Here is a 27,186-nt window from a genome sequence, read left to right as displayed (position 1 = left end):
CCCCCTTTTTTGTGTCACGTTACCCCACTGGTTTTGCTTGTTTACTTGTCTCTGTATTTTTGAAAAATTTAATAAAAACATTTTGAAAAAAAAAAATTGCAAATAAAGATACAAAATTTATGGTATTGCAGTAAATAAACAATTGATACACAGAATGTACAACATGTGTCAATCTATCAATCTACTACCCTCTTACAGTAAAATTAAATTTCTTTATTCAGACTGTGTGGTCTAGGTGTTTACATCTTGTGTATCCATTCATTTTCTTTGTATCAGATTGTAGTTATCATGCTTCTTCCTCTGCAGTTTGGGTTAAGCCATTTTAACCACCACATAGCAATAGATCTCAATAGTGCCTTTTTTTAATTGTGTTTTTAATAAAGTTTTTTGGAAATTTTACCAACAGATACCAACAGATACAGGAATGTACATCAACAAAAAAGGTACAAAGATTACAAGACAAGTAAAGTATGAAATTAATAGGTTAACAATAACAGTCTGGTAAAGACAGGAGTATCAAATACCAGTGATCACAGCCTCCTAGAAAAACAGTTTAGAAAAATATTACAATTAGTGTATCCATAGTTAACAAGAGGTATATATGGAAAGTGATTAGCACTATAAACACTAAGCCAGCAATAAGCAACACTGTATGTTGCACATGAGAACGATTACCATTAATGGGGCCTCAGGAACAAAGTAGCACAATGTTGGAATATATTGGTGGGAGATAAAAAAATAGGAATCCCTGGGTGTCCAAATTGCCATTAACTTATCTATGTGATCATATATCTGGGTCGTGGGATATTCCTTGAGCTGGACATCCTTAATTCGAGTGTATAAACCAAAGGGAATTAGACATGCAGTGCCTTGTAATGAAGCATTTTGTCGCTGTCAGGGCATGGCAAACCAATTTTTTTACTGGTTTTAAAATGAGTATGTATGGGCAACCCCAATAGGTGGGTGACTACACCTAAAGGTATCAAAATCTCAACTAAACTAACGAGAAGATCACTGACCATTTTGCAGTATGGGACTATTGAAAGGCATGTCCAAAAGATAATTTAAAATGTACCAGCCTCCAACTGACATTTCCACAGTGTCAGGGAAAATAGTTTGTAGTCTATCCCGTGTGAGGTACCAATACATCAGTATCTTCTGTGAATTGTCTTTATGTAGCATGCAGAGGAACTCTTTCTGGCATTACTCAAAATAAGCCTCGAGATCTCTAGGGAAGCTCTCTGCCCAATATCTGCTCCTGTTTCTGCATATAGGAATGCCTAACAAAGGGCATCATTGATTCTGAATTTAACATAGAAATGTATTTCAGAGATGGAACCTTTCTGAGCAGGGCCTCCCACACAAATCCTTTTAAAGAGGTCATATCAGAGATAGTACTGCATGAACTGTGCATAGTGTCCTATTTCTTCTGTAAATCTGGAGATGTTAGGAACTGTTGGGAGCATGAAAGTACTTTTTGCCTGAAGTGAAAGAGACCCTTTGCTTGTCAAGGCCCAACCATACTAGTTAGCAAGTTATTGGGCATTTTAAAGAAAATATGTGAGTAAGGAGGCAAATGCCAGACGCTTGAGTTTGTCCTTGCATTGGAGCAATGTTTGGTTTATATACTGCATGGGACCTAATAAGACACCCCCAGATGCTTTGTTGGAGGAATTCCATAGAAGGAAGTTGGGTTGTATGGGATCCATCCATAATTTTTCATTCTCTATCCAGCGATTGAACAACTGCAGTGGACCATGAGGTGAGTGTGTTGGCAGATAATATTTTAGGAAATCAAGGATACCCAATCCTCCCAGCAGCAAAAAGGTACAATAGTTTAAGAAGTATTAACATGTTAACTAAGATGATGCAACCAAAAAAAGACAGTGGAAGAGCACGCCATTTGTGGAGCAGGGAGTGGAGCTCCCGGAAAAGTGGCAGATAGTACTATACAGAGATTTGTAGGTGAAAGTTATATGAACATCTAAGTACCGTATTTTCCGGTGTATAAGACGACTTTTTAACCCCAAAAAATGTTTGTCAAAGTCGGGGGTCGTCTTATACACCGGGTACTTACCAATCCCCTGAACGGGGAGAAGATCCGAGTTCGGGTCAGCCGGCAGAGCTTCGGGAAACGCTGTGAGCCATGCGGTATACATTTACATGCTTGTTAAAAAATAGTGTGATTTACAAATCAGCCACTAGGTGGCGCTGTGTGCCTATTTTTACATATAATGGTAGACAATTCTATTATTTAAAGTAAAAATTTTCTTTGTTACTGTTTTTTTTTTAAATGGAACAAACTCTATATTTTAACTGAAAAAGCCGGGGGTCGTCTTATACGCCCAGTCGTCTTATACGCCGGAAAATACGGTACTTAATAGAATCTGCGATTGTGATTGTAGTTGATGTAAAAGAGGACAAGGCAAGTTAATCAGGATCACGTCAGTGTTTGAGGAGTTTATCTTGCAGCCAGAAAGAGTACAAAGTTTGCATAAGAAAGGGCCAGCTAAGATGGTCAAATGCCTTTTCAGCATCAAAGCTAAGTAGCAACATTCCCTGGTCATTTTTTTTCAGTGCATCTATGATGTCGATTGTCTAGTGTTGTCCCCAGCTTGACGATGGGCTAAGAAACTAACCTGATCTTTACATATTATATCAGGCAAGTAGGTTCACAATCAGGTTGCTAGAATTGTAGTGAAGATTTTCAAATCCAATGTGGGGGGGAACATCTTGTAATGGCTGTACAAAAACCCATCCAACCCTGGTGCATTCTGTAGGGTTAAGTTTTTATTTGTAAGAGCCACAGTGATGGCCTCATTGAGGGCATCAACTGCCAAGGTCTCTAAGGTAGGCAGAGAAGAGTTGGTCAGGTATTCATCAATATGTGAAGCAAGGATAGATTGATCCTTTAGTTCAGAGTCATGCACTGATGAATAAAAATATTACAATAAAGATTAAAAAGTTAGTCACCAAAAATTGCAGCAATAGACTAAAGCTACGTACACACGTCAGATTTTTATCGCCCAATAATCGGCATCGGCCAATTATCGGGCGAAAATCTGTGTGTACAGTCGGTGTCGTCCATCGTCCGGACGACCGACCTGCCAGATCCACGGACGATGGACGACAGCCGATCCTAATGAAAGGGAAGGGGAGAGCGCGCAGCAGGGTGCCGCTCCGTTGCTCTCCCCCTCCCCTCTCCATAGAGCATGAACGGTGCTGTATGTACAGCACCGTTCATGCATCGTGCACTCCCTTGTCGTTGGAAAGGATCGTGAAAGATCCTTTCCAACGACAAAAATTGGAAGTGTGTACGCAGCTTAAGGGACATATTGAAGGGAACCCTTGACAATCAAGTAGTGCCAAAGGTGTAGTTTTGGTAACCTGTATTTGGCAAGCCAGCCGAGAGTCTGCTTTATTACCTTTACGTGTTCTGTTGACAAAAACACTTCAAAGAATGTTCTACCTTATCAAGAGCCAGGTTTTTAGGGCAATTTCTGATATCACCCTATGAAGCATGACTATAGGTAGATTTGAATACAAGGACCTTTCTTGCACAGCTAGAGAGGCTTCAAGCTGGTTTTTCAGGGCTGCTATGTCTCCCTTAAGCTTAGCAGACTCTGCAATACAATGACCCCAGATGACAGCCTTATGTGCCTCCCACAGAGTGTAGGGCTGGGATACAGAATGTATGTGTAAAGGTCATTCTGAAAGTTCATTTTAGTCAGAAAAAATTTGAGGAAGAACTCATTTAATTGCCAGTGGCACTTCCAAGGACCGATCCAGACTTAACCACTATCCATATAGGGGCATGGTTGGACGAAGTGATTGATTAAATAGCAGTGAAAGTAATGCACCCAAGGGCTGGAGTAACAACAAAAAGTGGTTTAGTTTAGTTTGAGTGTGATGGGTGTTGGAGAAAAAGGTGTATTGCCTATCAGTCATGTGATGTATGGGTCAGGAATCAAACAGGCCAAATCCATGGAACAGGTGTTTAAACCCCACTAGGGCAGGTAGAGATCGCTGAAGAAGGCGATGGACTGTGTCATGGAGAGCGTCGCCTTTTATGAACCTGTTGCAAATCAGCCATGCTGGAGGAACAGGTAAGGGCTCCTACTTGGAAATAGCTGGGCAGGGGATACCCAGGTCTAAGAAGAAGTGGGAGTGATCCTCTGGGTGCTTTAGGGTTGTCATCTTTGTGAACCGTCAGGCTTAGAGGGAAGCCCCATCTGTAAGATGTGTGGATTGTTCAAAAAGCATGGTAGGGGTTGCTGGGCACGACAACGCTGGAGTGTTTCAGAAGTTATCCCGTAATAGCTGTATGGTGGCGCCATCAAAGTCAATGGACTTCATGCTTCTGGTGTTGCACATGTCTTTCGTAAGTGAGAAGAGCCCTATGGATCTTATCCAACTTTATGGATTCAGCAAAGGCAGGCAAAGTGGTCCCAAAATGTAGTTGAATATCCTCCGGAGGACCAGCAGTACATCCGAAGGGCTGAGTTGCCTTGGGTAAACCCCTGACCCTGGTGTTGTGGCGGCTCCTGTTATCAAGGTCTTCAATATGCAGCTTGGGATTTCCTAATGGTAGAGGCCAGAGAGCTGAGTTGCTCCTGAAGATGTATAACCAAGAATTTTGTCGGACTTTAAGTTCTGATCTACAGTATTCACTTTGCCTGCCAGGTTTCCTTGACTTCTTGATCACCCCCTTTTAATACAAATCAAAATCTCCATTGGTATCAGTGACACTGCTTGCTCTTGGTTTGCTTCCTATCTGTCTGACTGCTCCTTTCAAATTTCTTTCAATGGTAATTCCTCCTCACCCACTCTCCTCCCTGTTAGTGTTCTCCAAGGGTCAGTCCTTGGACTGGTTATCTTTTCCCTGTACACCTCCTCTCTCGGTAGTCTCATATCCTCCTTTGGCTTACAGTACAATCTGTATGCTGATGACACTCAGACCTATCTGTCCACCCCTGACCTGTCCCCCTCAGTCCTGGATAAGGTCTCATGCTGCCTGTCAGCCATCTCATCATGGATGTCTGACTGACTTTTGAAACCCAACCTGGATAAAACAGAACTTATCATTATCCCCCCCTCAAATTCCAAACCTCCCCCTGACATATTTCTATCTGGTAAAAACACTGTTATTCGGCCCTCCCCTCAGGCATGTTGTCTTGGTGTCACCTTTGACTCTGCCCTCCCATTTACCCCCCATATTCAGAACATTTCCAGGTCCTGTCACTTTCATCTACGCAACATCTCCAAAATCCACCCCTACCTGTCCCCTGAGACCACCAAACTCCTTGTACATGCTCTTATCATCTCTCGTCTGGACTACTGTAATCTCCTCCTTTCTGGTATTCCACTAACACGACTCTCCTCTACAATCTATTATGAATGCTGCAGCCAGACTCATCCATCCTTCCCTCTGCTCCTCTTCTGCTGCATCTCTTTGCAGATCTCTACACTGGCTTCCATTTCACCTTGGAATCAAATTCAAGCTTCTGTGCTTTGCCTTCAAATCCCTCCACAGTTATTGTCCCACTTACATTTTTGACCTGGTAAAAAAGTACTCCCCCAGCTGCTCTCTCCACTCCTCCAATAACCTACTAATGACTTACTCACTCATAACCTCATCACACGCATGGATACAAGACTTCGCTGGAGCTGCCCCAACTCTCTGGAATGGTCTTCTTTGTCTTATTTGGCTTGCTCCTACTTTCTGCTCATTTAAAAGAGCCCTCAAAATCCATTTTTTCAAATTTGCCTACCCATCTTCTGTCTTTTTAAACCATCACTACTTCCCACCACTATATATCTCTGTGTAACTATGTACATATAACTATGTGTAAATTCCCCTACCTACTAGATTGTAAGCTCTTCGGGGCAGGGTCCTCTCCTCCTGTATCACTGTCTCTATTTGTCTGTCATTTGCAACCCCAATTTAATGTACAGCGCTGCGTATGATGTTGGCGCTATATAAATCCTGTTTATTAATAATAATATTAATAATATTAATAAAAATAAAAGGTCAAAGAGAGGAAGCCCTCTGCCTATAGAGGCTGCATCCTTCTTCCGTCTTCATCTGTTTCCCATATATGCTCAGGTGTTATGCTCTTTGTGCCGAGAATGTGCAGGCTAGTATCGGATTCAAATCAATATGCGACCAGTCAAGCAGCCATTACAGCCACACCCTTGTGTCCTTCTAAAGTCCTGCAACAATATATGGGATCCGAAATCTATATTTAAAATATGTTCCCCTATTTTCATCCTTATTTTCCTACTCAAATGGTCTATGTATTTTTTCCTGCATGGAATAAATACATAACATTTTATACCAAAAAAAAGTCTCTACAATTTGTCTGAGACCTTACACTTTTAATTAAGAGTAGTTTATGGAGCCTATAGAAAGACTAAATACATCCTAAAAATACATTTCTAATATTTATTAACTAACTATTTACAATTTACTTTTAAAAGAACTTCAACAACATACTCGGCCAGGAGTGGCATTTGTTGGACACATGAGAGCAGTTAGTAAGCCCTCTAAAGATAAGAGTCTGGGGTGGAATCTTTTAAACTCCCAGTATATTTCTTTATGTGTTTGTAGGTTTGTGGCTCATACCGGTTTATGATCGAGATGATGTTGTTGTGGATCTGTGAGCCACACCTCACCTTTTGGAGTCTTTTTCCCATTAAATTATACATAAGAGCAATTTGCTTTTGTGGATTGCAGAATGAAGCCTAGGCAGCCAGTAGGTGATGTGTATCTAATTATATATTGCGTATATATTATACACTGATATGTTTGCCAATAGGTATGGTTGATTTTTGTTTATTGTTCTTTTTTACATATGCAGTACGATATATTACACTGTAAGTCCAACTGGATGGTCTGATGAAGCGGTTTAGTCTGTGAAACATGTAACCTTGTATATAAGGCAACAATGAATATGCCCAAAGTTTCTATAATTTTACCCATGTGAATAACAATTTAAATGTTGTGAGTGTTCTTTTAAAAGTTAATTGTATATTGTTGATTTTTTATATTTTGATACATCCTAAAAATATTTTTTTATTATTTATTTAGTGTTCCAAAAACTACTTAGCTATGATGTGGGATACTTACGCCTTTTAATTAAAAGTGTAAGGTCTCAGACAAGAGACTTCTTTTTTTCTATAAATAAAGCTTGGGTGTTTTTGGTAATAATTTGTTCAGTACTGCATGACTCCCTTAAATTTGCCACTGCCTGCTAAAAATATATTTACTGTATTTGCTTACCTTGAAGAACAAGGAATTAAGAGAAGATTCATTCTTAGATTTCAATCGATTTTTGTTTCATATGTGATTTTTTTTTTTTTTTTTCATATATGATTTTTTTGGAGGGATACAGAAGGTGAAAAATATAGTCAGCAGCCACTGGTATATTTTAAGGCTTGATGATGTACATTACAGAATATTGCCTAAAAAGAAAGCTTGAGTTACTTGAGATAATTTGGTATGCAGTCACATTGATGAGGGGAATAACATATTTTATTTGGATGATTCTATCTGTGAAAAAAAATAGGACAGGTTGTCAGATCTGTTTGTTGGGTTAAAAGAACAACATCTGAGACAAATTGGAGAGAATTTTTATATAAGGATGCTTAGCATATATTTAATATAATGCTTTCAAAAATCCATTTGCTCTCAAAATGTATGTAACATTTATGTTCAATAATTCACAAAAAAGAGATCACATATGTGGTCTATTGAAGGCTAATAATGCAGTACTAGTAAAATAGTTCATGAAGAACATGAATTCAATGAAGAAAATGGAACATGACATACATTATCTGATAACAGATGATGGCTTGTAAGCATAATAGTTTTATGTCCAACTCTCAAATTCTATCCATCTCTAGCACATCCACTGATGTGATGTACTAAAGGTAGCTGAGTTTCATCACTGCCCATCAACCATTCCTAGCCCACACAGTGTGAAAAGCATCAAATTAGTAACAGAGTAATTGTAGTCTAGATACTTTACTTAAAGCTGAACTTGATCTTTTTTTATAATGTTTGTAAGACTGATAATACTTTTTTTCTCTGGCAAGACAAGACTTGGATTCCCACTTCAAGTCTTAGTGTCATTCAAGAATAAAAATAATACTTATGAATCCAGCAATACATATAATAGGAGACAAGCATAGAACATATATAAACTAATAATATAAAAAGTACAGGTTCAGATAGTTTGTCAGAGCATTTACGAAGTAAAGATGATAAGCATCCATTAGAGAGGAGGGAATATAATGATAAAAATTAATTACCAGAATTAATACACAGGATGCAAACTCTTTAACCATTCAGTCTTAAGATTTAAACTGCTTAATAAAGATGGGTAGTTTACCATGGTTTGCATGATTTTTCCTAATGGTTGTGAGCCACTCATCACATAATACATAAATTGATAAATGTATGTAATGTGTGATGAGTGACTCAAAATTGTTAATTTTTGTTTATATTATAAAATTTGCATTTTTATTTGTACTTTAAATGCAATGAACGTGTGGGGAAAAGGTTATTCTTAGAAAGTTGAGAAAGAGATGTTTAAGTTATATATTGATGTGGCTAGCTAGTTTGTTTGTTATTTCTCCTAATTAGGTTGTTTACGACAAAATCCATGTCTGGATATGCAGTTTTACTGTGCAATAATGTTTGATATAAATTTTGCCTCTTTTATACTTGTAAGTGTGTTTGTAATCTGTAAAACACCTTAACCATTAGATGTTTATATGAAAATAAGGTTGAATGGACACATATTATCACCTTCACTCCCATGCACATGCAGAACCTTAAAAAGCATGTGCCTTTTGTTTGAAGCTTTTAATACCTACTCACAGATAAATAGACCTGTTTAAGGAGTGTACGTTATTTTCTGCCGAAAGAAGAATTCTGCCGCCTGAGTGAGTTCCCTCTTGGCTGTATAAGTACTGTGGTACCGTTGTTCCATTCTAGCCCCTGATAACTGTCTGAAAAGCTAGTAATACTTGTTAGAAAGCCTACAGCTCCCTGATGTTGGAGGACATCAACCTGAGCCCTGAAAAAAAAATACAGTTTTTTGTATGTTGAAGCAAAGCATCACTGCATGTCTATTGAAAATGAATTGAGTGTGCTATATTAACATGTTTCAAATATACAACAACAGTTGCTTTAGATGTGAACTGTGTTTGGGACACAAAGCATGTGGAAATTGTGTCTACCTAGTATCAATGCCAGTCTTTTTTACACGCAAAATCTGGATGGTGACGGTAACGGAGCTCTGTATTGAGGTCAAGGTCTGCACTAGAAGTCTGCTATGAAGAGGTCTGTGCCTGAGGCCTGCATTGGGGGTCTGTCACTAAGATATGTATTGAAGGTCTTTTACTAGGGGACCTGAACTTAAGGTCTGTTACTGGGATATGTTCTGTATCACTAGTGTTAGAGTATCACTAAAGTTTACACTAGGGGACTGTCACTGTGATCTTTATTAGGGGTCTGTTACTAAAGTCTGCAGAAGGGGTTTGTCATTAAGAGGTCTATGAAGGAGGTCTACACTGGGGTTCTGTCATTAAGAGGTCTATCAATGAGGTCTGCACTGGAGGTCTGTTACTGAGCAAGTAGCAGGTAGTGCATAAGCAGCACTTTTTTGTTTTGAGTTCCCCATCTCTAACCCCTCAATATCCTGAGCTGTTCAAATTTTCCATAGCAAGGGATCCAGAGTCAGAATAAATATAAAAGGGGACGTGGCATTCCTGCCTTGTACCATGAGAGATGGGGAATGAGTCTAAATGAAAGCCATTTACTATGACTATCGTAGTCTGATCCACAAATACCCAGTCCTCATGATCAAAGGCCTTCTCTGTGTTGGTGGACAGTAGCATTAATGGGATATGTTTGGTTTTGGCATGATGGATTCATTTTATTACCCCAATTGCATTGTCTCTGGCCTCCCTGGAAGCCATGAACCCCACTTGATCGTAATGAATCATTTTTTTGTTTACTGTGAATAAACCTGGAGGCTGGGATTTTAGTGAAAAGCTTCAAATATTGATTAAGAAGAGGGATGGGGTAGTAGGTGGTACAAGAAGAAGGGTCTTTGCCCTCTTTCGGGGGAACCATGATCACAGCTCTCAGGGAGTCCAGAGGCATCCCACCCCTGTTGCTAAAAATTAAAGGCCTTTGTAAATTGGGGTTCCAGTTTTTCCAAGAATGTCTTGTAGTAAGCCAACAACAAGCCATCTGGGCCTGGGGCTTTACTCATGAGAGTAAATTTGATCGCCTCTCTTAATTCTTCTGGGGAGATTGCGGCATCTAAAACCTCACATTTTGCACGCGATATAGAAGGCATTTCTTACTCCTCTAGGTATGCCCTAGCTGCCGCCACTCTGTGTACCGGAGAAGTCAGAGAGGGATGTCTGGAAAGGGTATAGAGTCCTAAATAATCTTTGTGGAAGATTTCTGCAATTTTGGTTTGGAATTTTTTTCTACACATCTTATCAGAAAGAATTGGAACAAACGAGCGTGTTCTTTGTTCCTTAAGAATATTTGCCAAGATACGACTTCTCTTATTGCCCTACTCATAGAAGACTCTCCAACATTTTGCCTTTAGCTTTTCTGAGGTAAAGGGAGGATAGCTCTTCCCTAAGAGTATGGAGGTCCTTGCCCTGAGTGTCGTCCCTGGTTCTTTTATGTGAGAGTTCTAGAGTTTGGATTTAGGATAGCAAGTCCTCTATCTCCTGCTGATGAGCCTGTTTCAGCCTTGTTCTATGTTTTATGAGTATCCCCCCATATAACTTGTATTTTGGGCCTCCAAAACTATCATGGGGTCAGTTCTAGCTGTATTGTTTGTGTTAAAATAATGTGCAAGTTCACAAAAAACTTTGCCGCCACCACCGCATCCTGGAGTAGAGACTCATTCAGGCTCCATCTCCACACCTTAGGTTCAGTGTGAGATAAGTCAATGCAGAGGTAAATCGGTGCATCTGAGAAGGTTATAGAGACGATGGTGCATGCAGTCACTCTGTAGGTCTGAGGGAGCCAGAAATGATCATTCCTCAAGTACATTGGAGTAGAAAGTATAGTCTCGCTCAGAGAGATGGAAGAGGTGCCAGACATCCATCAGTTGAAATAGGAGGAGGCATTTAAGAGCTCGTCTATCCGAACGTGGGGGAGTATTAGGGGAAAATTTTAACGTATCCAAGGAAAGATCAGGAGCAAGGTTTAGGTCTCCTCCTAGTATAAGAATTTGTTCCTTAAAATTTTCCAACTTTTCCAGTAATTGGGTTAGGTAGGTAGCCTGGTTCGTGTTGGGGAGGTAGACAGCAGCGAGTTTAACCATACTACCACCTAGAGATCTCAAAAGAAATACAAGTCTACCCTCAGCATAACTTCTCTTCCCCTTGAATTGTCAATTGATAGAGGAAGACAATAAAATACTTTTCACTTACGGGTGCAGCTGTGGTATGCCAGTGGGAACCTCCAGTTAATGATGTTGGGAACACAGTCTCCCCGAAAATGGGTCTCCTGGATGAAGGCCACTTGGGCCCTGATTCTGATAAGAGAATAGGATGCTTCCTTGGGGTTGAGCCCCTTTAACAATAAATGAAACAAGTTTACGTAAACCCATAATTAACAAGTTAACAATTGAGGTTTGTAATCTGAAGTGTGTGTGGGGTATTGGTTAGTGTGAGTGATGGGAATTTTAATGTAGGGGGTGTATCGGGGGGTAGTATCTTGATGAAAATATCAATAGGAACAATCCAGTGCAAGTGCTCCTATAGCAATATGTTCTCCTGTCCAGGAGATAATTTAGCGTGTTAAGTAAATCTTGATAGCGCATCATAATGAATTCGTTTAATTAATAAGAGTGGATGCAGCACAGGACATTTCGTGGTCTAGAAAGATCTTGACTTTTCGGTCAATTTCTATAAAATAATCTCTTGGTTTTCGTAGCAGATTATTGAAAATTGAGGTGGCCGTGTCGTGGAGATCCTTGGCCTTACTGGTCTCCGACAAACCCCTAATCCTGATATTGTTTTTATGGCTTCAGTTTTCTAGGTCATCCTGTTGATAGAATAATTGTTCTCTAAGGGCTGAGTGCTTATTGGGAGCTTGATTGTGAAGTTGAACATAAGTCTGCAGATATTCTATAAGACAGGCAATTTACCTCAGAACGAAAGGATTCCTGGTGTTAAGGTGTTATGGCTGCTGTGCTTGCTCAGATGCATAGAGGTAAATAAGGCCTGTGGCCTGTCTCTAAGACACTGCCTGTTACTGTGCAAGGTCACGCCTGTCTGCGTGTGCTGGCAGCGTGTGCAATGGCTGTAGGAAGTGTCTCACTTCTAACTTTGGGTCACGAGACGATACTTTACACATCCCATGCTGTACTACACTTGCCTAAGAATTTAACCACTCAACACATAACAGCACAAAGGTTGTCCGGTTATGAAGTTATCCTAACATCCACTGCAGGATTAAGTATAAAATATGCTCCTGCTAACAGCAGTCTAGTCGCTGTGCTCATTGCCCTCCTAGGTCTTAAAGGGCCAGAGGATGAACTGCCAGTGTCACACTCATGTATCACTGAAATACATACCACATCAACACCACATTCAGACTTATCCGCAACACCCATTCCTCTAGCAGAAAATGTTTTTGTAGATGGGTCTTGTTCGTGACCCTCTGACAAAACTTATTTAGCTTGATATGTCGTGGAACAGCTCCCTGACACAGTCCTTGAAGCCGCCCCACTCTGGTAACTCTTCCCAAGCCGCAGAATTGATAGCACTCACCGGAGCCTGTGGAGTTATGGAAGGAGAAGCTGTAAACATATCCACTGACTCCCGCTATGCTTTTGGAGTTGTACATGATTTTGGAGCCATTTGGCAGTGAAGAGGTTTTACCACAGCTGATGGAAAACTCATTCAGCACCCCGCATTAATTTCAAAATTTTTTACAAGCCATTCACCTCCCCAATCAAATAGCCATTGTCAAATGTCAAGCACACACTTCTTCCTATTCCTTCGATGCCAAGAGCAACAGACTAGCAGATTTTCATGCCAGAGCCACTGCTCAGTCTATCACACCCATCACTAGCCCCCCTGATACACTTCTGCTTGCCATCCCAGCTTCCACTGAAACCAACACACTTCTAACACAATTACAGTCCTTCGCCATTTCACAGGACATTGAATTCTGGGAAAAGGAAGGATTGACCTTGGATTCTTTTGGAATCTGGTCAAAAGGAGGGATAGTAGGGCTGCCCCAAATAGCAGTACCCCTCATTGTTTTTCAAATTCACGGTATAGGACACAAAAGCATTAGGACCACAACAAAAGAAAAAAACAAGCGATTTTGTGCCAAGAATTTAAAGGAACACACACAAGCCATACTTTCCTGTTGTTTACCATGTGCTAGAAATAATGTGCAAGGAAAGAAAGCAGGACAACATGAACATTTGTTAACTCCACAGGGTCTATTTCAAGAGTTACAAATTGACTTCACACACATGCCAAAGGCTTCCAATGGATGTCAGATAATGTTAGTGATTACAGATAGATTCGGCAGATGGGTAGAAGCTTTTGTAGTCAGGAAAGAAAATGCAAGGACAGTAGCTAAGTTATTATGGATGGAGATCATCCCCAGATTTGGATGCCCAGTGAGAATAAGCTCAGACAATGGCACTCCATTCACTTCTAAAGTCACACAGGAGATTTATAAGATGATGAACATAGAATGGAAGTTTCCCATCCCATATCACCCCTAGAGTGATGGAGTAGTAGAAAGGATGAATAGGACATTGAAAGACAAACTTAGGAAAGCAACTGGAGGGACATTCCATAAGTGGGACCAATACCTACCAGCCGTGCTTAGCAGAAATAAGAATGACACCCAATCCAGTTAAAAAGCTATCACCCTTTAAAATTTTAATGGGACATCCATTCCCCACCCCTTGGGCCAAAGAACCCCTTATCTTACTACCGGGGGACTTACAACAAATTCGGGATCAATATGTAGCTAGGTTAATTGAAAAATTGAACAGCAACTACGGAGATATATCTCTCTCTTTTCCTCTCCCTACAGATCAACCGACGCAACCATTTAAGCCCGGAGACGTAGTGTTGGTCAAAGCTCTGCACAAGCACAAATCCTTGGATCTGCCCTTTAAACCTCTGGTTACCGTGCAAGCCATCACTAGAACAGCCGTGCTGACCAGTGGAGGACCCACCTGGATACACGCTTCAAGAGTGAAAAAGGCACCACCGATCCAGCGCCAAGATAATGCTTCTTGATCCACAAGTACCAGCCTGGATGCTTGTCTGCAGTTTTGGAGCCCTGATGATCATATTCTGCTTTGCTTGGGTCACAACAGCTTGCCACTATCACCCTCAAGATTTGCCTTTCATTTGCCTCCAGTGAAGCCATAGCCTAAAGAATGACTCTACCCTGTCTATGCACCGGCAAGGATTTGAGTATAGTGATTGGACTGACTTCCGTGGTAACATATGGGAACGTCTTGCCAAAGAAATATGATAGCTCTAGTTTTTGCTTGTCTGATATGCATAGTTCTCAAGATATGTTAACTTAGAGTCCTTAGCAATATCTACAAAGACACTGAGGTTACTGAAAGTGATATACGTTTACTCCATAACCCGTATAACTTTTGCAACAACTGTAAAACCTATGATTCCCTGGAAAAATGTATGATTTTTACACATACTATAAATATTACCCAGGGAGATATGTTACTGTATGACTTGTAACCCCCCTGAAATACCCCACTGTAGGATGATAGTACTAAAGAAAATCACTCAGCTTCCTCAAGTTATGTATGCCCAAGAACCTGAAGCTGTCTATTTGTATGTATTTCAATATTTTTATTGGATTTTTATTTGTACAACACAAAAATTTTTCCATAGAAAAAGACAAAGAAAGAAAAACAATAAAAACATAATCATAACAAGAAAAAGAACACATTGTGTGTGCGCCAACAATTAAACAATTTGCTCTGCAGAAATGTCCAAACAGAATTATCCATCTCATCCATGCATAAAGGGTATGGAAAACACTTCAGATGCAAATGAATATTTACCACAACAAACATGGTGAGACATTAGTAGAAGGAATGGGACATAAGAGAGAGCTGTAGCATACTGCTATTGAGCATTGAATAAACTTAAAACAAATCCTTGTTGCGCCACATGAATAAAGCAGACAAAAAATGTAACAACTACAAGGGAGGGGGGAAGGGAAGGAGGAGGAAATTTGCAGAATACAGATCACTAAGGCCTCATATCCAAGGATGAGACAGCATACTCAACATCTATGCATTATTAAACACGATCCAAGGTTCCCATATGTCATCAAATTTACCCAATGAATTCTTTAGGGTGTGAGTCAATCTATAGTTGATCATAATCCAATTCAATTTGGCGAAAATGGGGTCTAGAGATATCGAGGGTGACCTCCAAGCTTTGGCCAGCGAAATTCTGGCCGCCAATAAAATCAATCTGATCAATTTTATTGTGGGTCTAGAAAGGGACACCTCAAGCTTACTAAATAGAGCTGCTTCCACTGTACTACAAATGGTTTGCTGCACGATTTTGGAGATCAAACTGAATACCTCGACCCAATACGCTCTGGCTATTTGACAGGACCACCAAATATGCAACATAGAGCCCTGAGAGTCACTGCCACGAAAACAAAAGGGAGAGGTGGATGGGAACATTTTCGCCAGTCTAGCAGGGGTAAGATACCATCTAAGTGCTACCTTGTAATTGGTTTCTACCACCGCTGAATTCAAGGAGACCTTGGAAAGGGAGTACACCATATCCCCGCATATATTGCAGTTTGCTGGTAGGGGTAACTAAAGCCGAGTAGATCAGAGATTTGCCCTTTAGTGGCATCTAAAGAGGCACACGTACTTTCAAATATGGAGGAACTCATAGGTCTCGGGGCCTCTTTAATGATCGTATTGATAAATGATGCCAGCTGTCTATAGCGGAAATGTTCCTGTAGGGAAATTTTTAAATTTGCTAGTCAAATGGTCCCATGTCAGAACTGCGCGAATATCCAGTAGATCCTTCACTCTTCTAATGCCCTTGGAAATCCACCAGTTAAAATTAGCTGGGCATAAGCCCGGCGGAAAATCTGGGTTATGCTAGAGTGGAGTTAAAGGTTTATGAGAGAAAGAGAGTTTCGGGTGATTGCTATATTTATCCCACAACTGAATGGAGTGGGACAATAGTTATCCTATTTTGAAGAATAAAAAGAGGGAATTGAAAGTAGCTGAGGAAATTTGCTGATTCTTGAAGTTAATTATTTTTGTACTTTTGGTATGTTTTGTAGATGATTGTATTATGTTGAAACTAGTTGTACTCTTCTTATCAGTAAACTAGAGTCCGCTTCCCCCCTTTTTGCCTTGAATCTCTTCCTTTCCTCCTTACTGCCATATATCTGTTGCTTTGACAAAAATATCTTGTTCTAGGAGAACCACAAGGATTCAATGTCCATTTTTGTGGGAATGGATGGTATGTATTCATCTCTGTCCCATTCATCCTTATGACCTACAGGGGGTTTCTCCGGGCTATGGGAGTTAGGTGATTCCTTATCCGAGTTTTCAGAAGATGGAAATGGGATAGGTATAGCAGGCCCCTCTTGTGAAAGGTCTGCAGTGTCCATGTCTGATGGGGAGGCCTGAGTCATAGAATGTCTGGTGCTTGGGCCTTCTCCATATTTTCCTGGTGTCCGCAAGTGAGAGAGGAATGTACCAATCTCTCCCTTTTATGGGAAGATTGGTTGTTGGGTCTACCTTTGCCCATGATTGGATAGAGAGTGATTTTTTAGGAATTGAGAGATTGGTGTCAAAATCCCTTGGATTTGTATCATCTAGTTTTCGTGCTCAGTAAAAGTGGGCGCCTCCTCTGAGGGGCTTACAACATCATTGCTGATGTACAGCATAGAGTACAGCCCATCAATGATAAAAGATGAGTCTCTAAATCTGGTATGAGACCCAATCGAGTTCCCTGGTGAAGCACAGGGCCAAGAACTATGTTTTTCAACTAAGGAGTTTCTACTGTTTTGGTGACTGGACTAAAGGATTTTCTGTGTGTAATTAGTATTTGTTCCCTTTGGTTCTATCGATATAGTGGAGTATTGATTGTGTCTGCCATTGTTACTTCAGCAGCAGGTTCTGCCAGAAGCTCAATGTGTTGATGATTAAAGCCTTCTCATTCTGATAGCTCAGCTCTTGTTTATTCAATAAAATAGAATAAAGTCTACGAAATTGCCCTCTGTAGTGCTTTATATTTAAGAAGTCAGCAGCTATGTGTGTTTGAAGTTGTTTTAGGGGGTTAATCTCAGGGGGTGAGATAAAGAGAATATTCACTGCGTAAGAGAATGGATGACTCTACTGTTGTGGACTGATGCACAAGGCTCCGCCACTGGAAGTCCTCTACACATTTTATGGTCCTGCGAAAAATACTGCTGCTTCTCTCTGTAGTTCTCCTCCATTTCACCTTGGAATCACAGTTTTCATCCCTACATTGTCAAAGCAATATATTTTTCCAGAAATATATTATTGTTATAATATTCGAAGACCTTACAGGTTTCCTAAAAAAGGCAGAACAATTCTTAAGATCCTGGTAAAATTGAATCAAGTTCACAAGAACAGCAGAACTGTACACAAGAGTAAGTCAATAACCAAAAACTGATGCACAAGCCACATAAATCCTTGATGCACTCGCACCACACCCACTCTCAACTTTTTTTTTTTTAATTTTCTCTTCCTGCCTCCTAATTTTTCTGTATCCAACATTTTTGCTTGCCCCCCTACTTACCCACCTTTCCTTTTACCCTGAAATACACTGAAGAAATCCTCACCCATCTATTTATTACAACTAATACAAAAAGGAAAGACTGAAGACTACTTTAAGGCAAACTAACTTTGCAATTTTGGCCTTAATAGATGGTGAATTACAGTTATTCCCAAACAGCTGTTAGCTGCCCATTCCACCACAACAGGCCTTACTCATCAGAACTAAGTTACCAGACAACTTTTCTCTCTTCCTCCTCCCCCCTGATATTTCCTCTGCTTTAGACACTGTTGATCACCCATCAAACTCCTTGTACATATCTTTCGTCTGGACTACTGTAACATCCTCCTTTTTGGTATTCAACTAACCCAACTCTCTACAATCTAATATGAATGCTGCAGCCAGACTTATCCAACATTCCTACCACTCTTCTGCTCATTCTGCTGCCCATGATTGGATAGATAGAGATTTTTTAGGAATTGAGAGATTGGTGTCAAAATCCCTTGGATTTGTATCATCTAGTTTTCGTACTCAGTAAAAGTGGGCGCCTCCTCTGAGGGGCTTACACATCATTGTGAATAGAGTACAGCCCATCAATGATAAAAGATGAGTCTCTACATACACCCCTTCTACTACAACAGGGACAACTGAAATTAGAGCTTCAGCTTCTGATACTGTATACAAAATGGCCAGTAGCAGGAAAGTTTTGCATCAGTTCTTCCTCTAGAGCAATAACAAACACTGAACTGCCCTATAACTGTGCTTAAACTGTAAATCAGGGCAAATAAAAATATATTTAGTACATCTTTCTAATACATGCACATATACTCATGTTTTATGTCTTTAACCATGTTGAAGATATAGAAAAAAACACTTATATTCCAAATACAGTATTTTAAACGTTAAATAAAAAACTGAAAACAAGGGTGCATAAATAAAAAATACTGAAACCTGTAATATAACTGACCAGTATCATTTATATATTTATATATATATAAATAAATATATATATATATATATATATATATATTGTATTGAATCCAATACAAAATAATTTGAAATTCCTGCCATTCTTCCGCAGGCGCCGACGTCACCGGGAACTCCTGGGGAATGTCGGCGCACTCGCCAGGGGACAGATCGAAGGAAGAGGACGCAGACGAGGATGGGCTTGGACAGGCAGGACACTGGAGGAAGGCGATGGCACCAGGTAAGTCTTTAATTTTTTTTTTTTTTCGCTACCCTGAGTGTGGCTTGTGTTACCACTATCAGCTGTTTTATTTTACCCTGAGCCACACACAGGGTTACTGCTCAGGAGGTTATAGAGTAATTGGGGTTCACAGAAGGTATGTGGCTAGCTACGTGTGACAGAGTTGCATGGTATGACAGGTATAATTTTTTGAATCTTGTGGCGACCGAGTGATGTAATGTTAGCGGGAGTTAGCCGCAAAAGTCCTGCACTTGTACTTACATCTCTTTTTACAGAGAAATTGGGGATCATAGAGTAAGGGGATAGCTATGTGTGACTGGGTAGCATGATATTATGGGTATAACATCGTAATGGGGAATGGGGGGGGAGGGGTTTCCTACTGGCTTCCACATTTCCAGCTGCCAACATCCCTCTGTTCTAGAAAAACGGGTTCACAGAAGGTAAGTGGCCAGCTATGTGTAATAGGCACTCAATCTCTCACACCACAGCGTCTGCAGATTTGACTTCAGGCGGTAGTGATTGGTACAGAGCGTCTCTACCCCTAGGCAGGGTTCTATGACATGAGCAAGCAGTAACCGCAGCGCAACCTCACCGCCACTCTGAACGCAGCCTTAAGCCACATACACACTTCCAAATATAGTCGTTTGAAAGGATCTTTCACAATCCTTTCCAACGACTATGTACTGCACAATGCATGAACGAGTGCTGTACATACAGCACCATTCTGCTCTATGCAGAGGGGAGAGCGACGGAGCGGCACCCCGCTGCACGCTCTCCCCCTTCCCTTGCTTTACCATTGTTCTTCGCCTGTGGATCCGCCAGGACAGTCGTTCGGATGATGAACGGCACTCGCTGTACACACTCCAGTTTCTCGCCCAAAAACGGCCCTGAGCCGATTATCAGGTGACAGCCATTGGAAATGTCTACCTAGCTTTAAATTTTTGTGAACGAGAAAGTATATATTTGGGGCACCAAAGCACAAACCCAATTGACAGTACCCTAATGCTCATTGCCATTGAAGTGGCCTCTAGGGGTCCCTAACATGCAAACACAATTTGGGGACCCTGGTCTTGAAATACCCCCCTTAATGTGAAAATTTCCCTGATAGTTATTAGGATTTTATACTTGTGACCCTGTATCTGGCAACTTGTTATGTCCTGAACCAGGTCCAGGATTGAAAACATTTTCTAACAAATAGCAAAAAAAATTTTTAGACATCCATTCCAGACCCTTGGGGGTCACCCTATCTGAAGAGGAAGGTTGGAGAGGCCTCGGTGTGGAGACAGGCGGCAGGCGAATAGTAGTTAGGGGCCAAGCGAGGGTCAGTGTTGTCAGTAGAAAAACGCAGTTGGTGTCCAGGCACAGTGCAGGGCACATGGCGGGCAAATGTGGTCAGGGTCCAGGCACAGGTTTCAGGTCAGAAATTACAAAGGAACAGTGCAGTGTATTGAGGTAGCTGGTACAAAGTCACATCCCCAGCCACCATTATTGCTAAGGTTAAAATAGCCTCTGTTTTTTTAAAGGAGCTCCTCCTCCCTGGGCTGTGCCAGTGTGAGCAAGACTGCCCACAGACATATGAGAATAGAAAGTGCTGCATGCTCTGTCTGCCAGTAACAGAGAGTAAGTGCAGCACTTGGCAGCTCAACAGGGCAGACAGAATCAGCATGCAGTTGGATGGTTTAACAGGGACCGCTGTGGGAACCAACGTCCATAGCAAACAACAGAATTGCTGCAAAAAAAAAAAAAATCAGATGACTTTTAAATCAAAAAATGAAATATTTATAGACTAAACTCGGCTCTTTTCACTTATTTGCCAGCACCAACATTTTTATCTGCTCCTCTTCTGGGTTCAGGATCTTCAGTCATCCTTATTAGTTGTATGCATGGGAGTTCACTAATGGCAGCCAGCTATGCCAGGATAAAACATTGAGCTGCATAAATATAAAAAGAAAAAAAAATTGAGCTGCATAGCATCTTAGTGTACTGTATAGAGAAGATTGTGATCGGGTAGGTAATTTTGTTGTAAAAGGAACCTGTCTGCTTTTTTTTTTTTTAATTTTACCTTTTACGTTTGTTCTGCTACATTTGCCTGGGGGATGGGGGTGGGGACAACCACATGTACACAAACCCATCTGGGGGAGGGGCTAACTCTATCCACCAGGAAAAAGGGCCCACCTGTACCTGAACCTATCTTTTCCTGAACCCACCAGTGGAAGGGGTTACATCTACCTGAACCCACTTGTACCTGAACCTTCTTTTCCTGAACCCACCAGTGGAAGGGGTTACATCTACCTGAACCCACTTGGTTTATTGTAAAACAGACATAGCCTGTCCCTTCTGCAATAGAGAACTCGCCTGTTCACACTTTTTGATTTTTTTAATTCCATTTTGTGAGCACATTAGACAATGTACCCCACAACTGTAATTCACAGAAGTAAATGACCGTTTGCATACTGATACTAATTTCTCCCTATGTAATCAAAGATCTCTCCCTGCAGAAGGTCATTGGCACTATGTCTGCTTTCAGCCCTTACCATGTAAATGTGTCTACGGGCTAGGGCTAAAGACTGCACAGATGTGTCATTATGGGTGGAAGCCAAAATGTACACTTGAATTTGGCCACATACTGACAGGTTAATTTAAATTCCAGTTATGGAAATTTATTGCAGTATTAAAATTGGGTGAATCAAAAGCTCATTCCTAGTTCCTTTCCATCCTAGGAGAACACTTGAAAAAAATGATTTCAGAGCACCCCCTAATAAAACCAATTCTTTAGTGGTCTGTGATGAAAATGCTCTTACATTAGTGGTCACTGAATGCCACTTTTACGGATAGCTGGTGTGATGCCACCTACTCTGATTTCAGTCTGGACAACTGTAACATCCCTCCTCTCTGGTATTCCGCTAACCTGACTCTCTTCTCTACAATCTGTTATGAATGCTGCAGTCAGACCTATCAATCCTTCCCACCTCCCCTCTCCTGCAGCATCTCTTTGTAGTTCTCTTCACTGGCCTTCATTTCACCTTAGAATCAAATTCAAGCTTCACTAGAGCTGCCCCACTCTCTGAAATAGTTTTCTATGTCCTTTACGACTTGCTCCTATATACTGCTCACTAAAAAGAACACTCAAAACCTATATTTCCAAACCTGCCTACCCATCGTCTCTTAAAAGCCTCACTACTTACCCATCATTCTATATCCCCCCTTCAATTGTGTGCCGCTTCCCCAACCTCTTAGATTGTAAGCTCCTTTGGGAAGGGTCCTCTCCTCCGCCTGTGTTATTTTCTGTATCTCAGATATAAAACCCTATGGACATAGTTGGTCCAAAGAAAGGCAAACAAAACGCTGATACAACATGCTCCAACAGGGAACAGAATTCTTTCCTGATTCTATGAGGCAATCTGATGTTCCCTGGATCAACAGTCTGTAATCTTTTCCAAAAAGCTTTAATACCCAGTTTTTTTCTGTGCTTCTAGAAAAGCATCTAGCCTTTTCTTAAAGCAATCTATAGTAGTTGCTGAAACTACCGTATTTTTCGGACTATAAGACGCACTTTTTCTTCCCCAAAACTGGTACTTCCTGAGGGAGCCGATTCCACATTTTCACAGACCTTACAGTGAAGAATCTCTTCCTTATCCGGAGTTTAAACTTCTTTTCCTCCAGATGCAAAGAGTGCCCTCTTGTTCTTTGTAATGATCTTACAGTGAATAATGGGGAAGAGAATTCTCTATATGGACCATTTATATATTTATACATTGTGATCATATCCCCCCTTATACGTCTCTTCTCAAGGGAGAATAGATTCAGTTCAGCTAATCTCTTCTCATAGCTGAGTTCCTCCATTCCTTTTATTAGTTTAGTTGGCCTTCTCTGCACTCTCCAATTCCACAATATCATTTTTGTGAACTGGTGCCCAAAACTGGACTGCATATTCCAGATGTGATCTGACCAATGCTTTGTACAGGGGGAGGATTATGTCTCCATCTCTGCAGTCTATTCCTCTTTTATTACAAGAAAGTACTTTACTAGCTTTAGATATTGCAGCTTGGAATTGCATGCTATTGTTAAGTCTATGATCCAAGAGAGTCCCAGATCTTTTTCCATTTCTGATTGAATCATAGACTTAAGGCCAACATGAGTGACACATATTTCATTACATCACATTACAACACATTTCATTTCATCACTGATGTAATGAAATATGTGTCACTCATGTTGTACTTTTTTGAAACATACACCTTAATTTGCTGCCAAAAATCCCTGTCTCTTTTCTACTTGATTCATACCTTGACTAATTACAGGGTTGGCCAGTATATTTTTATTATCATAGATAGGGTCCCCTCTTTTGTTCTTTGCAACCCTAATTGTGTCCAACTGTTTCTCAATTATATCAGATTTGAGCCCTTGTGGCTTGCTATTAGCTCTGCCATGTCCCCGTGACATCCTTTAAGGGGCCTACATGCTTAGATCTGATCTTTTTGCAAATAATATATTTTTTTTAAAAATTAGATTTGCCTTACTTTCTTTTGCATTCTGTCTTTAATTTTGAAGCTTTGCACATTTTATCTCCTTTTTACATCCTTTGTTTATTTTTATGGTTTTCAAATGATGAAAGTAATCCTTCATTTTTATATTTTTGGAATGCCTTTTTTTTTTCCTTATGGTCTTTTACACAGGTAACATTAGCTGTCAGACACATATGTTTTAATTTTAGCCTCCTAAACGTATTACCCATTGGAATATTTTTTTCAGCTTGTGTAGAACAGACTTGAAACATTCCTGTTTCTGTTCTGTGTTCTTTGAGGACAATATTTCTTTCCAGTCTAAGTATTGGGGAGCTGCCCATAATAATGAAAACTTTGCTCTCTTAATATTAAATGTTTTTATTTTTCCTGTTTTTGCTTTTTGTTTACAGCTAACACTAAATGAAATCATAATATGGTCACTGCTACCCAGATTCTCTTTTATATGCACATTTGTTATAAGCTCTGCATTGTTAGGAAGAACTAGGTCCAACAGAGGATCATTTCTAGTTGGGGCTTCTATAAACTGTACCATGAAATTATCTTATTAAAATATTAAATGTAAGCCCTTTTGCAGTACCTGTAGTGCCATTACTCCAGTCAATGTAACGGTAGGGTAAAATCTCCCATTACTAAACTTTGCCAGCCTTTGCAGCCCTTTCTATCTGCTAGTAGTTGAACCTCTATTTCTTCTTTAGCCACTGGGAGACCTATAGCCCTGGTGGACTTTTGCATCCCCATCCTCATGGATGTCCCAACCTCATCACATTTTCCATCAACAATTTCTTCTTTCACATTCACTTTCAGATCACCTATTGCCTACAGACACCACCACCTTTGTCTTTACGAAAAAGGGTATCACCAAGAATATTGACAGCCAAGTCATGTGAAGAACAAAGCCAGGATTCAGCAATACCAACTAAGTCCTAATGTTCTTCATTCATTAAGGCTCACTAAGCACAGTTTGCCAAATCCTTTTGTTTTTCAGTACAATTAGTACTGTGCAATCCAGTATTTGTGTATAACATTATTATTATTACACAGTATTTATATAGCTCCTTTCTGCATTGCCTTCCTCATCTTCTACTAGATTGGCTGCTCTTCCAGCTGTTAGGAGTTGTAGTAACATCTAGGGTTGTCACCACTGGGTTTGCCATCTGCACGTCTTCACATAGCTTTGCAAATTTGTTAGTGTGTTCAAATACAGGGCTGGACTACATTTTCTATTCCATACCACCCTATCTTATGAGCTGGGTTATATATTTTCTATTCCACATCAGCCCACTATGTATGTTGTGTTGTACATGCTTCATTTTGTATGCTTTGCTTTGTATGCTCTGCCTCATTTAGTAATGGAAGGTGGTTTAAAATGATATTTGGTCAAAAGGGTTATTTGCATTTGTTAAACTTTTATAGTAATGTAATTTGTGGGTGAAAATAAAATATGAAAATAAATGTATAGTGTGTTCTGTGCACTGCGGTGTACCTGGGGGGTTAATGTAATTCAGACTGGGTGCTGCCACGTGAAGGGTCTCGTAAAGGTAAGTAGAAAAAGTGCCATGTGCTGAGGGTGGCACTGTGATATTGGTGAAAGCTCTGTCACTGTAGTAATATCTTGCCAACAGTGCATATTTCAAGCTACAGAAAAGAGACAACAAACTTTACATACTGGTAACATTGCACTGAGGTTGGTACAAAGTACAAAGTATGGATACAGATATAATTTCATGTTCTCTTTTTTATAGGAGCCTCTGTATGTGCTGTTTTGTGCTCATGGATGTGTCTAGGGCTTGTTCACAGAGGAATTTGTATATCTCTGTATTACTTGTTACCTGCATATTATCACGATTTGCGAGTATTCACGAGTATTGAATACGATTGCCTATTTATGGCCTATAAATAGTCAGAATTTATGCTAATAAATCCATAAATTTTATTTACCATGTTGTTATTATTCCCTTATTTTGCTACAGCACATTAGTCTTGCTGCAGCAACTCAACTCTTTGTTTCTGCCCATTTTCCTTTAATTATATTTCGAATATTTTTTTTTGAAAATAGTATTTCATGCATACAGGTGTGTAATGCCTGGGGGAAGAGGGTGAAAAATAATCTGCCTGAAGCGTCACATAGCCTAGGTGTTGATGTTGAGTAGGCTTGATTCACCCAATTACTTAACTATACCCAATATTAAAGTGGAACTCACCTGTTATTGTTCCTTCTGAAATCAAGCCCTGCCTGATGACCAGCAACTTTAGTTCAACAATAAACACTTTATAAATAAACCTTCTTTTGCATCAACATTTATTTGCCCTATCCGCCAGCTATTGTGCCAATGTCCTGAACAATCTGAAGCTAAAAATGCCACTGTTAAGTCTATTTAGTAATGTTCCCACAGAAGATCCACACCTTTTCTAATTCAATCCAATTAGTAAAATTAAGTAAATCATACCTTATAACATTTATAAATGAACCACTATATTCCATGGCTCTTCCTGATATGTCTCTAAGCCAGGAACTAAATGGAAATATGTCTTATAGAATACAGACAGAAAAGAATGACAGGGATCTTATTTATTTACTTAAGTGGAACTAAACTGAAAATAAAAAAACACACAACTGTAATTTCACGGATCTGTCGATTCATCAGGAGCTTTCTTTGATCAAGTCCCACTTTATCCCGGTATCCTTCTTTGGCCCACCGAAGGAAGCGCCAGGCACCGCCATTTTCTTCGGTCTTCTTCCTTATACATCACCTGATCTCGCACTGTGCATGTGCGAGATCGGTTGACGTAGAGGAGGTAAAACAAGAGTGCCAATCTCACTGCGCATGTTGCCTCCTTCTGCGAGATTGGGCATGTGTAAGGGCAGCCATTGCTTCTTGGGATGCCTGACTTTTTATCCCTGGAGGCTCTGCACTCCCATTCATGTCTTGATCAAGACAGAAAGGGGACATGCTGCAAAAAAAGACTGCAATTTCTACTTTATATAAAAAGGGTTGTCCACCTTGTTATGTAAAGTAAAAAAATTGAGTTTAGGTCTGCATTAATGAAAAACTAAAACATTTGCCTTCATTCATTCTAGATAACTACCCAATGGGATTCAGAATGTTTGGGTACACAATTTTACTATGTTTCTCAAACAAGCTTCATTAGAAGGAATTTATCTGTTGATATGCATTTCTTTTAATATTTATGCTGCTTTCCCAGGAATGCAGTTGAATGTGCATTGATTACGTGTGTATTCAAGCTAGTAATGCCTTCTAGCTCGTCTTTCACAACAAACGTGAAATACATAATTATCAGGGTGAAAATACCACCCAAATCCGGCATCTTGAAAATTACAAAACACATTGACCATAGATACAGGTTTCAATCTGACGACATTCTGACGAAATTTACGTGAAGCTGAATCTTCCAGAAAATAATTAGGACCTATCAGATGGATCAACTAACCAATCGACATAGTTGTGATGCCACGGACAGCTTTCGTATTGGTCAAATGCTTTTAGAAGGCGGAGGTATTTATTAGAGGATAACGTTGAACCAGCACGACGTGTGACGTCACTAAAGCGTGTGCGAATCCGCTGCCGACAGCTTGGGATCTGTTCTCCAATCGAC

The 27,186-nt window shown here is 40.2% G+C and overlaps 1 protein-coding gene across 1 annotated transcript in view; it reads left to right on the top strand.

The window, feature by feature from the left end:
* Positions 1-15,202, top strand: part of ARPC5L (actin related protein 2/3 complex subunit 5 like) — a 92,426-nt gene extending 77,224 nt beyond the window's left edge. Inside the window, exon 4 of the mRNA XM_072431876.1 lies at positions 14,108-15,202. Within this exon, the coding sequence (XP_072287977.1) occupies positions 14,108-14,143 (36 nt within the window). The 3' untranslated portion in view covers positions 14,144-15,202. The remainder of the gene's footprint in view (positions 1-14,107) is intronic.
* The last annotated feature ends 11,984 nt before the right edge of the window (positions 15,203-27,186 follow it).

The sequence above is a fragment of the Pyxicephalus adspersus genome, chromosome Z (genome assembly GCF_032062135.1).
Source record: "Pyxicephalus adspersus chromosome Z, UCB_Pads_2.0, whole genome shotgun sequence".
Taxonomy (NCBI): Eukaryota; Metazoa; Chordata; class Amphibia; order Anura; family Pyxicephalidae; genus Pyxicephalus; species Pyxicephalus adspersus.
The sequence above is the reverse complement of the archived record's forward strand: the minus strand, read 5'-3'. Positions and strand labels throughout refer to the sequence as shown.